General features: G+C 48.1%; 1 protein-coding gene across 3 annotated transcripts in view; it reads left to right on the top strand.

Moving 5' to 3' along the window:
• atp2c1 (ATPase secretory pathway Ca2+ transporting 1) overlaps window positions 1–11,831 on the top strand; it is a 22,047-nt gene that overhangs the window by 7,803 nt on the left and 2,413 nt on the right. For 2 of the 3 annotated variants that reach the window (XM_008430626.2, XM_008430624.2), the window contains exons 4-25: window positions 403–492; window positions 1,636–1,671; window positions 3,930–3,991; window positions 4,057–4,165; window positions 4,239–4,394; window positions 4,464–4,532; window positions 5,341–5,416; window positions 5,494–5,560; window positions 5,666–5,790; window positions 5,867–5,964; window positions 6,807–6,902; window positions 7,006–7,095; window positions 7,353–7,457; window positions 7,629–7,785; window positions 7,870–8,040; window positions 8,862–8,959; window positions 10,157–10,207; window positions 10,304–10,470; window positions 10,595–10,663; window positions 10,739–11,102; window positions 11,192–11,287; window positions 11,360–11,501. In XM_008430626.2, coding sequence (XP_008428848.1) covers window positions 403–492; window positions 1,636–1,671; window positions 3,930–3,991; window positions 4,057–4,165; window positions 4,239–4,394; window positions 4,464–4,532; window positions 5,341–5,416; window positions 5,494–5,560; window positions 5,666–5,790; window positions 5,867–5,964; window positions 6,807–6,902; window positions 7,006–7,095; window positions 7,353–7,457; window positions 7,629–7,785; window positions 7,870–8,040; window positions 8,862–8,959; window positions 10,157–10,207; window positions 10,304–10,470; window positions 10,595–10,663; window positions 10,739–11,102; window positions 11,192–11,287; window positions 11,360–11,501 — 2,494 coding nt within the window. The remainder of the gene's footprint in view (window positions 1–402; window positions 493–1,635; window positions 1,672–3,929; window positions 3,992–4,056; window positions 4,166–4,238; window positions 4,395–4,463; window positions 4,533–5,340; window positions 5,417–5,493; window positions 5,561–5,665; window positions 5,791–5,866; window positions 5,965–6,806; window positions 6,903–7,005; window positions 7,096–7,352; window positions 7,458–7,628; window positions 7,786–7,869; window positions 8,041–8,861; window positions 8,960–10,156; window positions 10,208–10,303; window positions 10,471–10,594; window positions 10,664–10,738; window positions 11,103–11,191; window positions 11,288–11,359; window positions 11,502–11,831) is intronic. The other variant, XM_008430627.2, reaches the window with a different exon arrangement.

Raw genomic sequence — 11,831 nt, forward strand, 5'->3', positions numbered from 1 at the left:
CCCGGAGGCTCCGGACGGGGAACTGTTCCCCGGAGGCTCCGGACGGGGAACTGTTCCCCGGAGGCTCCGGACGGGGAACTGTTCCCCGGAGGCTCTGAACTGGGAACAGTTCCCTGGAGAATCTGGGCTGGTTTCTGCTGACTGTTCCCTGAGACGGACAGGATTCAGTATGTCTGACCTGAAACCAGGCAGGTTTTGGTTCTGACTGAACTGCAGGATGTTTGGTTCTGTCTCATAGTGACCCTGCAGTCGGGTTTCTGTTTTGGATTGAAGGTTGAACTCCAGGTAGACGCTGCTCGCCTGCTGACGGTGTCGCTGGTCTGAATGTTCCTCTCAGCAGCAGCTCAGGCTGCCATGTTGTTGTTGCTGCAGCTCTTTAATCTCTGCTTTGTTCCTCTGCAGTTCAAAGATCCTCTCATCCTGCTGCTGCTCGCCTCGGCCGTCATCAGCGTCGTCATGCACCAGTTAGATGACGCCATCAGCATCACCGTGGTGAGTTCAGCTGGAACCGGCTGATCCTCCTTTAAACCCGTCTGACGGCGGCAGCCGGGGGACAGAATCAAAATGGCTTCCTCCCTCTGATGACCATAACTGGGCCGCCTGGTATTTCTTTTTTATTTTTATGGCTGTTTTCTCCAGGACAACCTCAGCTTTAACATTTCTGTCTGTTAAACATTCTGAACAGTTTACAAAAAAACCAGAAGTCGGATTGAAACGTCCAGGTTTATTACTAAACTTCAAGACGACAGACTTTATTTCATAAACTGAAAACTGTGCAGCCAGTTTTTATTCCTGTTTTTCATTATTTGAGGCGTTTTTGTTTTCTGTGCTGGATCTACATCAGTCCCTCTGCGGCTGCAGACGGTCTCACTCTGCACGCCTCACAGAATGCTGCCTTTTTATTTCCATCCTTCCATACACCTCAGGTTGGGAGGGGGCTGGTACCCATGTCCAGGGGTCAAAGGGCAAGAGGCAGGGTCCACCCTGAGCAGGTCACCGATCCTTCACTCGGCTGATTGTTGTTGTTTTTCCAATATCTTTTTGGTAAAGAATTACTTGGGGCATTATTTTTGGAAGGTCAGGATTTTATTTTCAGCACAATAAATACTTATTGTATAAATTATGCAGGAATCGAGATGAAGCCGACGTTTAGCCAGTAGCTGTGCAGCGTTCATATGGCCACCGTTGGCTGCACAGACATTTTACACAACCCGGTTCGCTGGTTATGCGTCTCATGTTCACTGAACTCGGATAGTCTGGTGGGTTTTCTTTTGGACATTTCCATAATTTTATGCGATTTCAACGGGTCCTCTGCCGTCTTCTCCCCGTCTCACTGCTCCGTTGATTCGGTACGAAGCTCCGCGGGGAAATTCTGTAACGGGAATATTTCCTGTAATGTCTATTGCAACATGCGATGCACCGTTGGAATACGACCAGCCGTTCAAGAGTTCTGCCACTGAGGTTACTGGGTTGTGACAAACACAACCCAGAGTCTCTGGCGACGGGTTGGTTCTGAGGGTTTTGAAGGCCCGGTTTGTCCCAGTGGTTCCTCTCCTGTCTTTATATGGTGCTGTTCAGTCAGTGGAGCCCAGCCCTGCTGCCTCTACCTGATCGCCTCTTCCTCTGTGTTGACAGGCCATCATCATCGTGGTGACGGTCGCCTTCGTGCAGGTGAGTCCCGCCGGCTCCGGGCGTGTTCATGAACCCTGAGGAGAGCGGATCAGAACCAGCAGCCCAGCCTCACTTCATCACACAGGCGTAACTTCCTGAAGGACTGCTGTAGACATTCCCTGCTCCTTTCTTTTCCTTTGTGCCTGCATCCATGTTCAGCCTGTAACTCGGCAGCAGCTGCAGCTGTGTTCAAAGCATTAACAGCCAGTTAATGAGTTTTAAAATTCCTTTTAAAACGTAAATGGCGAGTCCGCTCAGCGATCCAGTGGACTGGACGTCTCACTGCGCTGCTGCTTTGCAGTGAGTCAGGAATATCGGTGGTCGAGAAAATTACACAGTCAAGCAAAGAATCTGAAAAGGGGACGCAAAATTTTAACTGAAAACGCTACGACAGCAAGATGACAAGGTTCACAGGGAATCACTTCACGGGTCAGTCAAAAGCTTTAATTAAAATGTATATGAGAAAGTGGAGAGTAGGTTAGTTATGCTAGCTTAGCTTTTATCAACATGTACCCTGGCTGTGCAGTTCAAAAGTTTTTATCCCTGCTGAGAGTGGAGATCCTCCAATCAGGGCTCCTCCGCAGCTCTGATTGGCTCAGCAATGTAACGTGATCCTCTGATTGGCTCAGCAATGTAACGTGATCCTCTGATTGGCTCAGCAATGTAACGTGATNCTCTGATTGGCTCAGCAATGTAACGTGATCCTCTGATTGGCTCAGCAATGTAACGTGATCCTCTGATTGGCTCAGCAATGTAACGTGATCCTCTGCAGCAAGTGATGCCAAAGCGGGGCGTCATCACGACTTTACACAGTGAGTCTTTACCTCCGCGGCAGAGGCTCCGCCGAACCCCTGGGGTTCAACCGAACCAGGTTAAGAACCACTGAATTAGATGTTTTAACAGGGGCGGTTCAGGGGTCTGACCTTTAGGGGGCTCAGCCCCCAGCAGAAGATATTCGTTGGTGCGGTTTTCTAAATCTAACTGCTTATTTACATTCACAAACAAAATGAAGAGACATGTTGTCAGTAATTCATAGAATAAAAGAACAATGTTCATTTTACTCAAACAAATGCTAATAAAGAGTAAAATCAGAGTAATTTTTTCCAGAGGAGTATAAACTCAGTTTGGATCAGAATCAGATTACATCATGTCTGCCAACATTAATGAGACAAAGACTGAGGCGAGAGCGACACAGTCCTACTGGGTCTGCTGCCCCGGGAGTTACAATAAAACCTGATCTAAACTATCCATCTCCAGACATTTGAGGAACATTTTACTAAATTCAGAGGATTAATAAACCAGTTTATTATCGAGGTAGAAGTTCAGGTTGATGACTAGAGAAAATGAGTCGTTAACCTGAACTTTATTTGAAAATCATACTAAGAATTTGTGTCACCCTTTTATTACCCTTTTATCTGAACATTATGAGGCTGCTGGCCGTTTTCCTTGAAACAAGAATGTTTGTCCAGCTATGGAAAAGTAGAAATTATGAGTCAGAGTTTTACTATTTCAGTTCACAGTTCATGAAGTGAGTCTGTGGTAGTTTCAGTATAAAACACCTTCCTGTTCAGACAGCCTGACCCTGACAGGTACCATTCTGTAGTTTGACCTTATTTAGTGACTCCAGAGGTTTGGAAATTAATCACAACACAACAGTCACTAATCAAACTTCAAAACAGAGAACAAGAGTAACTACAGGCTAATTACCAGGATCAGACTAACCCATTATTCATCCTATTATTTTTCACATACTGAACTAAAATACTCTACAAATTACTAAAGCCGATTCTGTACACAATTTCATTCATAAACATAAAAATAACTCTAAATTAATTAGGTACTGCATTGCCACTTAAAATTGCCCATTGCAAAGAATCACTAACATAATATTTGGCATTGCAAATATTATGAACAAAGCAGCAGCACCGCCACCTTGTGGTGAAGGGTGACAATGCGTCTTTGTCGCCCTTCATTTTATCAATTTGTTACATGATGAATTATTAATGTGCTACTAAAGAGACAAATTAGTATTTTACAAAATGGATTTAAAAATGTTTAATCAGAATTGGACATTCATGTTCTTTGATATTAACTTCAGATTTACCTTACAATAATCCTGAGATGATGGACCAGTTGAGCCCAGCAGGTCTCAGTAATCCTTTCAGATGTTTGGGTCTGGGGTCGTCCTGCTGCTCCAGTTTCCTTTCCTGCCCTAGTTCTGATCGAGTGCGATTGCTTCTCTCTCTGCCCCGCTGCAGGAATACCGCTCAGAGAAATCGTTGGAGGAGCTGGGGAAACTGGTGCCTCCAGAATGTCACTGGTGAGGTTTCTCTCTCCTTCCTCTTCCTGTTGGCGGTTCCTCTCTGACTCAGGCTGTCCTCTCAGCATTAGGGACGGACAGTTGGAGCACCAGCTGGCCCGGGACCTGGTTCCTGGAGACACCGTGTGCCTGTCGGTGGGGGAGCGGGTCCCTGCGGACCTGCGGCTGTATGAGGTGAGGACGCTGCTGGTTCAGTTGGTTTCCCCCTCGCCTGGCTTTCCGGGTAACCCCTGCCCTCCTCCTGCAGGCGAGCGACCTGTCCATCGATGAGTCCAGCCTGACAGGGGAGACCCACCCCAGCTCCAAGTCCACGACCCCCCAGCCGCCCGCCTCCAATGGGAACATCGCCTCCCGCAGCAACATCGCCTTCATGGGGACGCTGGTTCGCTGTGGCAAAGCCAAGGTACCAGCACCACCCTTGACCTTGGTTCCACCTTCTCCTGATTTCTGAACCTAGATTTCTGATCCTCAGGGCATCGTCATCGGAACTGGAGAGAACTCTGAGTTCGGGGAGGTTTTCAAGATGATGCAGGCGGAGGAGGTGAGTCCTCCTGGTCCGAGAGACGGAGAGGAACATGTTGACCAGCGAAAGAGTTGGAAAATATCCAAATGAAAAACTGAAAGGTCTCTGAGCGACGCTGGGTTCAGGATCCAAGATGGCTGCCACACATAAAATAATGAGGAAGTTGCAGAAAATCTCCTGAAACAACCGAGGAGCTGTCTCTGAACAGAAACAAGCAGAGATTCTGCTTTAAGAAACGAGATCCGGCTCGGGATAATTATTTAAAAGGAAGAAATTTCCAGCCTTTGTTTCTTTTTATTTATCAAAAAGTTTCTCAAACGGATTCCAGCTCAGACGTCACATTCCTGCTGGCCTCTAGGGTTAGTCTTAGCAGAATACCAGTTCCTGCCTCATGTTGGCACCAGTTTGTTGGGAGTGGAAGTGAAATGATCACACAGGAGTTTTTCTGCTGCACAATAGACCAACAGGGACGTTTATTAGCACATTCTGGACTTCCAGGCCATAAACTGCCTGATTTCCATTTGTTATTCTGACTGACGATGACGGCAGTTTGTGTGTTTGGAGGCCGAACGCTGCAGGAACACAATAAATGAAACCGGAGGAAGGAATCAGAACATTCTCCTTCTGGGAGCGTTTGCAATGTTTAAATTGAAGCTGCATGAAGATCGTCTTTGCTGTAAAATGAGTTAAATGTTTAAAAATGAACAAACAGGAAGTGGTTGTGGCTCCCTCCTGCAGGGGGAGCTGCTGACCTTTAGACGCAGAACAGTTTGGTTTCCTGCCCTGGTGGCGCCTCCTCAGTCCTCCTTCCTGTCTCCTGTTGCAGGCTCCTAAGACTCCCCTCCAGAAGAGCATGGACCTGCTGGGGAAGCAGCTGTCGCTTTACTCCTTCGGCATCATCGGTGAGCCGCTGGCCTCTGCAGACCCAGCTCTGCCTCAGCCTCTTCTTCATGCTTTTGTGGTCTGCGTGCCGTTGCAGGGGTCATCATGCTGGTGGGCTGGCTGCAGGGGAAGAGGATCCTGGACATGTTCACCATCGGCGTCAGGTAGCTTCATGCTAACCGTGCTCTCCTCCGAGGTTGCGGCTGACTGCAGAGACCGAGCCGGCTGCGGTTTGTGTGAATCAGTGAAGAGTTTCTCCTGTGCTGCAGCCTGGCGGTGGCGGCCATCCCAGAGGGTCTGCCCATCGTGGTGACGGTGACGCTGGCGCTCGGCGTGATGCGCATGGTGAAGAAGAGAGCCATCGTCAAGAAGCTTCCCATCGTGGAGACTCTGAGTACGTAGCGCTGAGGGAGGCGGCGAGCAGCCGCTGCATGTTTCCATGGTAACGTTGTTCCTGTGGTTCCTGCTAGGCTGCTGCAATGTGATCTGCTCAGACAAGACGGGAACGCTGACCAAGAACGAGATGACTGTGACCCAGGTCTTCACCTCAGACGGACTCCATGCTGAGGTCTGAACACACAGAACGTCGGCGTTTCACAGCAGATATCTGCTGAACGGGTCAGTCAGGTTCTGGGTCAGGACAGACGGCCTGGTCCGGTCCAACAGTTTGTACAGCGATGCAGAGCTGGTGATGGTCAGGTTGGTTTTCACCAGGAACCGACTGCTCAGTGTGGGCATCATGGGATTTCCAATTAATTTAACTTTCTTTTTAGTATTTTTTAATTAAATATTAAATATTAACATGGCTCCAATTTGTAACGGATTTACAATGAGGGGTGACACACATGATCATGTTTTATCAAAACAGGAGTTGGTTCATTGAATTGAGTGTTGTTCCGAGTTAGACCACAGGGTGGCGGTGCTGCTGCTCTCAGCCTTATTCTAGTTCATTCCAGGTTGGTGACTCGGCACATGGAAACGATTCCCTTACAGTTCTGTTCTTCCATCAACCAGTCTCAGGTAGAGGATGCTTTGAGAGTAAGTTAGCATTTTGGCGCTAGTAGTCCCCTAGCTTAGCTGCTAACGGCTAAAGTATTAGCTATGATTGTATTGGTCTGATAGCTGCTACTGAGGTATAAAATAATGTGTTTCAGTCAGAAATGAAGACATCCAATGAGGAAAAAATCCCCATTATGCTAAAAGTTCCTCATTTAAAATAACATTTTGTTCATGGCAGTGGGATCAGACCGTCGCTTTGGGGGAGTCGGCCTGAAGAAGCCGTGTGGTTTATGTAGGACTAAGCTACAAGCTGAAAAACGCAGCTCATATGTTTGACCTGGCAGCTGATCTGAACCAGGTGGGCCAGGAGACAGATGTTTGGGTTGTTTAACCCTCGGTGTTGTCTTGCAGGTGACAGGCGTGGGCTACAACGGGACCGGAGAGGTGCTGCTGGACGGAGAGGTGGTCCACGGCCTCGCCTGCCCTTCCATCAGTAAAGTTGTGGAGGTGAGAAAAGCAGGTCTGCTTCTCTGCAGGTCTGATGTTAGAAAGTAAAACGTTTTAGATGAGGCTCAAACCAAAGGGCTGATGCTCCTGCTGCTGTTGCCAGGTGGGCTGCGTGTGCAACGACTCGGTCATCAGGAACCAGAACCTGCTGGGGCGTCCCACAGAGGGCGCGCTCATCGCCCTCGCCATGAAGGTGAGCAGCAGCCGCTTCTTATCGCCTGGAACCAACTTCCTCTGATAAACACCCAGACTCCAGAGTCCGATCAAACGACTGGGTTTCCTACACAGAACCAGCTTTTATTTCAAAATGGAGCCCAATGGACCGGGCAGAAACCAACCAGTCTAGGGCTCTGGTGGATCTTTCTGCTCGGTTCTGGTTCAAAATGTGAGGAAACCATCAGCCAGAGCAGACAGCAGAGGTCAGACGTGACGATAGTTTGTTTTCCTCAGATGGGTCTGGAGAGCGTTCAGCAGGAGTTCATCCGTCTGGAGGAGCATCCCTTCACCTCCGAGCAGAAATGGATGGCTGTTCGCTGCGTCCACCGCACACAGCAGGTACAGGCTAACATCCGGGTCTGGATTCGGGTCTGGGACCCGGATTCGGGTCTGGATTCGGGTCTGGGACCTGGATTCGGGTCTGGATTCGGGTCTGGGACCTGGACTGATTCGGCAGCGTGTCCTCTGTGCTGCTGTAGCTCCTCTCTGGTTCTCTGCTGCCCCCTCCAGGATAAAAGCGGAGTCTACTTCATGAAGGGCGCCTATGAGCAGGTGATCCGTTTCTGCAGCAGCTACAACAGCAGAGGCTCCAACCTTCCTCTGACCCACCAGCAGAGGGAGCTCTACCAGCAGCAGATCAGCTACATGGGCACCTCAGGCCTCAGAGGTACCGATCAGAGACGAGATCAGGACCATCTGACCTTACATTGACCTCTCTCTGACCCCTGTGTGACCTCTGTCTGCCACTCAGTGCTGGGGTTCGCCTCGGGTTCCCAGATGGGGAGCCTGACCTTCCTGGGCCTGGTGGGCATCATCGACCCGCCCAGGGAAGGGGTCAAAGAGGCCGTCGCTACGCTGCTCAACTCCGGGGTCGCCATCAAGATGATCACTGGAGACTCCCAGGAGACGGCCGTGTCGATAGGTCAGAGGTCACTCTGCTTACAGCAGCTGTAGTCTCACCTGAACTCACCTTTAATCAGGCTGAAGCGTTTTTACTCCCTCTGTTCCTCTGAAGACGCTTTTACCGTAACTTCATGGTCAGCTTCGATATTTATGATTTTAAAAACATGGAGGGAAGAAATCTGGACCGTCGGAACCAGAACCTTCTTTTAAAGTTTCCCTCCTCGTCCGTCTGCTTCAGTTACACTTAGTGACCCAAGACCAAACCCCGCCCATGACCTCTGACCCCAAAACCAGAATCCCAACTACAACTAGCTGTCTGACTGTTTTCTAAACGATTCCTGCAGAGGGAGACGCCAGACCTCAGAGTGCATGCAAAGTTCAAAATGTCTCATTTATTTACAGGAATTACAGCGCGCACACACACACACACACACGTTTCTCCCTCCTCTCTCAGATCAGATCCGTTTACAAGTTGGCAGCAAACTACAGTGGACAGCGTCATGAGAGAGTCGCTCTCTAGTGTCAGACAGACAAATGGAAAACAATGGCTGCCTACAGAGCTGGGGGCGAAACCAGGATGAGCCGCGTTGATGCAACAAAATATTCTCCAGTTTCTGGTTCTGGGTCCGCCCGTGTTAGACGAGGCCGTTTATTTCTCTGGAACGCCTCAGAGAGAGGCATTCAGGAGTGCTGGGAAAATGCCAAACAGATCTCTATACAGGACATTTAGTAAGGACAGTATAATGCCACTGACAGGTGTGTGTGTGTGTGTGTGTGTGTGTGTGTGTGTGTGTGTGTGTGTGTGTGTGTGTGTGTGTGTGTGTGTGTGTGTGCGCGCAGCGAACCGTCTGGGCCTCTACTCCAAAGGATGCCAGTGTTTATCAGGAGAGGAGGTGGACCATCTGGACCTGCAGGAGCTGTCCAACATCGTTCCTCAGGTGAAAACACACACATTCTTGTACTTCTATCGTTCTGAGGTCTTCCGTTCTCTCTTTCTTTCACATGAACACAGCCGATGTTGGTTAATTTAATCTTCCTCTCATAATACGGCTGCTATTGGAAGTGGTTTGATACCATCTAGTGGTTAAAGTGTGAGCTACATATGGTTCATGGAAGCAGAAGTTTGCAATTGGCTGAAAAATTCAGGAAGTTAACTTAGCCCTGAGTTAGGTTGTCCAATAAAAATACATTTAGGCTTACTAATGTCTTTTACAACTGATATATCAAAATAAACAACATATGACCAAAATTCTATGTTGTTTTTAATTTATGGGATGAAACTTCTTAGCAACACTCAGTAACTTAGGAATGGGAATGAGAAATACAGGTGTTAGTAAGCAATATATGAATTTAGGCATAGTTGTAAAAATTAAATAATGTGCATTCATTTTGGCTATGCAACCTTATATCAAAAGATTAATTTTGGTTTCAAGATATCCAATATAAATATTGAATAAATCATTTTTATCCAATATAAATTGGATAAATTTATATTGGATAAAAATGATTTATCCAATATAAATATTGGATAAATAATTTTTATCCAATATAAATTGGATAAATTTATATTTATCCAATTTATATTGTTCTGTATTTCATGAAATGCAGAACAAAAACTTCTAGGACAGTACAGTCAAAGTAATTATGCAGTTTTTAGCTGTATTTAAAACTGTCTTGAAGCAAAACTAATGGTTGTTCAAAAACCTATAGTTTGACTTATTTGTAGTGTGGTTTGAGCAAAAACAGCAGCAACAAAATAATCAGTAGACTGATTCAACAATGTTTGACTCCTTAAGTTCCTAGTGTCGCTGTTTAGCATCACAGCTAAATTTACACTAATAATGGGTGCAATGTTCAAATAAATCATCTCTAAATTATACAGCAGCTGATTGACAGAAACTCAGGTCAGGTGTTTTTGTGCAGTTGCATATAAAATAAGGAGTGCAGTAGAACTGAAACAAAAGTGAAGAAAAATGTCCCCACTTTTTATAAGGGCCTCCTTTCGTGGGTTGAGCAGGTGAAGGTGGTCCTCTCAATGTACTAAAGACAAGTACACACACACACGCGCTCACACACCACTGTGTCCACTTTCTGATCATCTCAGTGAAGCTAAATCTGTACCGTTTTCTTCACAGGTGGGTGTGTTCTACCGGGCCAGCCCCAGACACAAGCTGAAGATCGTCAAGGTGAGTCTGACCCGGTTTCAAACTGGGCCACAAAAGCAGAACTCATTCTGCTGGATCGGTTCCTGAACCGAAATGAAGAGTTCTGTGTGTCTGCAGTCTCTCCAGAACCTCGGTGCCGTGGTGGCGATGACTGGCGACGGCGTAAATGACGCCGTGGCGCTGAAGGCGGCCGACATCGGAGTGGCGATGGGCCAGACGGGCACCGACGTCTGCAAGGAGGCGGCAGACATGATCCTGGTGGACGACGACTTCCAGACCATCATGTGAGTCCGCCACCAGGGGGAGCTGCTCCAGCTGACAGAGGCTGGATCCAGAATGTTTGAATAAGATGCAGATTTCTGTTTTATTCTACTACCCTTCAAATGAAAAGACTGACTTCGCTTCCAGGTCGGCTATCGAGGAAGGAAAAGGAATCTACAACAACATCAAGAACTTTGTCCGCTTCCAGCTGAGCACGTGAGTCGCCGTTTCCTCTGCTTCCTGGTTTAAATGTGATGAACTCAGCTTAACGCTGCCTCTGCTGGTCACCAGGAGCATTGCAGCGCTGACGCTCATCTCCCTGGCAACGCTGATGAACTTCCCCAACCCTCTGAACGCCATGCAGATCCTGTGGATCAACATCATCATGGACGGACCGCCCGCTCAGAGGTACAGCAGCATCATGGGAAATGGAGTCTTTGTATTGTTACATGTAACTTTTCTGACTAATTATGGACAGCATCAGCTAAATGTGGCCTCTGTATGCAGTTTGGGGGTGGAGCCTGTGGATCGTGATGTCATCAGGAAGCCGCCTCGCAACGTGAAGGACACCATCCTGACCCGCAGCCTGCTGGTCAAGGTTCTGGTGTCAGCCTTCATCATTGTCTGCGGGACGCTGTTTGTCTTCTGGAGGGAGGTGCGCCATCTTCCTGCTTCCTGGTTGTGCTGGATCTGTCTTCTGATTGGCTCTCCAGTCTGACTGGTTTCTGTCTGTCTGGATTTCAGTTGCAGGACAACGTGATCACTCCTCGAGACACCACCATGACCTTCACCTGCTTCGTCTTCTTCGACATGTTCAACGCTCTGAGCTCGCGCTCTCAGGTGAGACCCGGACCCGGTATCTGAACCAGATCCTCTGACTCTGGAGTTCTGATGAATGAACTGTGTCCTCAGACCCGCATGGTCCATGAGATGGGCCTGTGCAGCAACAGGACGTTCTGCTACGCCGTCCTGGCCTCCATCATGGGGCAGCTGCTCGTCATCTACTTCCCTCCACTGCAGAGCGTCTTCCTGACGGAGAGCCTCAGCATCCTGGGTGAGGTCCTGATCCCACACGCTCCTCCTGATCGCCGCTTTGGTTCCTCCCACTTGATTTTTGGACCCGACCTTCTCTGGTCGGGCATGAGCCGATGATTAAAGCCTGCTAACCTGTTCTCAAACTGATTTTCTCAATCCAAAGGCCAAAAATATAACAACCACAAGAGTTTCAACATTTTAAGACATGGGACACCCAAAAAAGGGAAAAAAATAAAATGTATATAAAAAGTATAATGCACGGGCTGCACAGTGGCGCAGTTGGTAGAGCTGGTTGAAGGTTCTGGGTTCAATTCCCGGTCTTTCTGCATGGAGTCTCCATGTTCTCCCT

Source organism: Poecilia reticulata, linkage group LG16 (assembly GCF_000633615.1).
Source record: "Poecilia reticulata strain Guanapo linkage group LG16, Guppy_female_1.0+MT, whole genome shotgun sequence".
Classification (NCBI taxonomy): domain Eukaryota; kingdom Metazoa; phylum Chordata; class Actinopteri; order Cyprinodontiformes; family Poeciliidae; genus Poecilia; species Poecilia reticulata.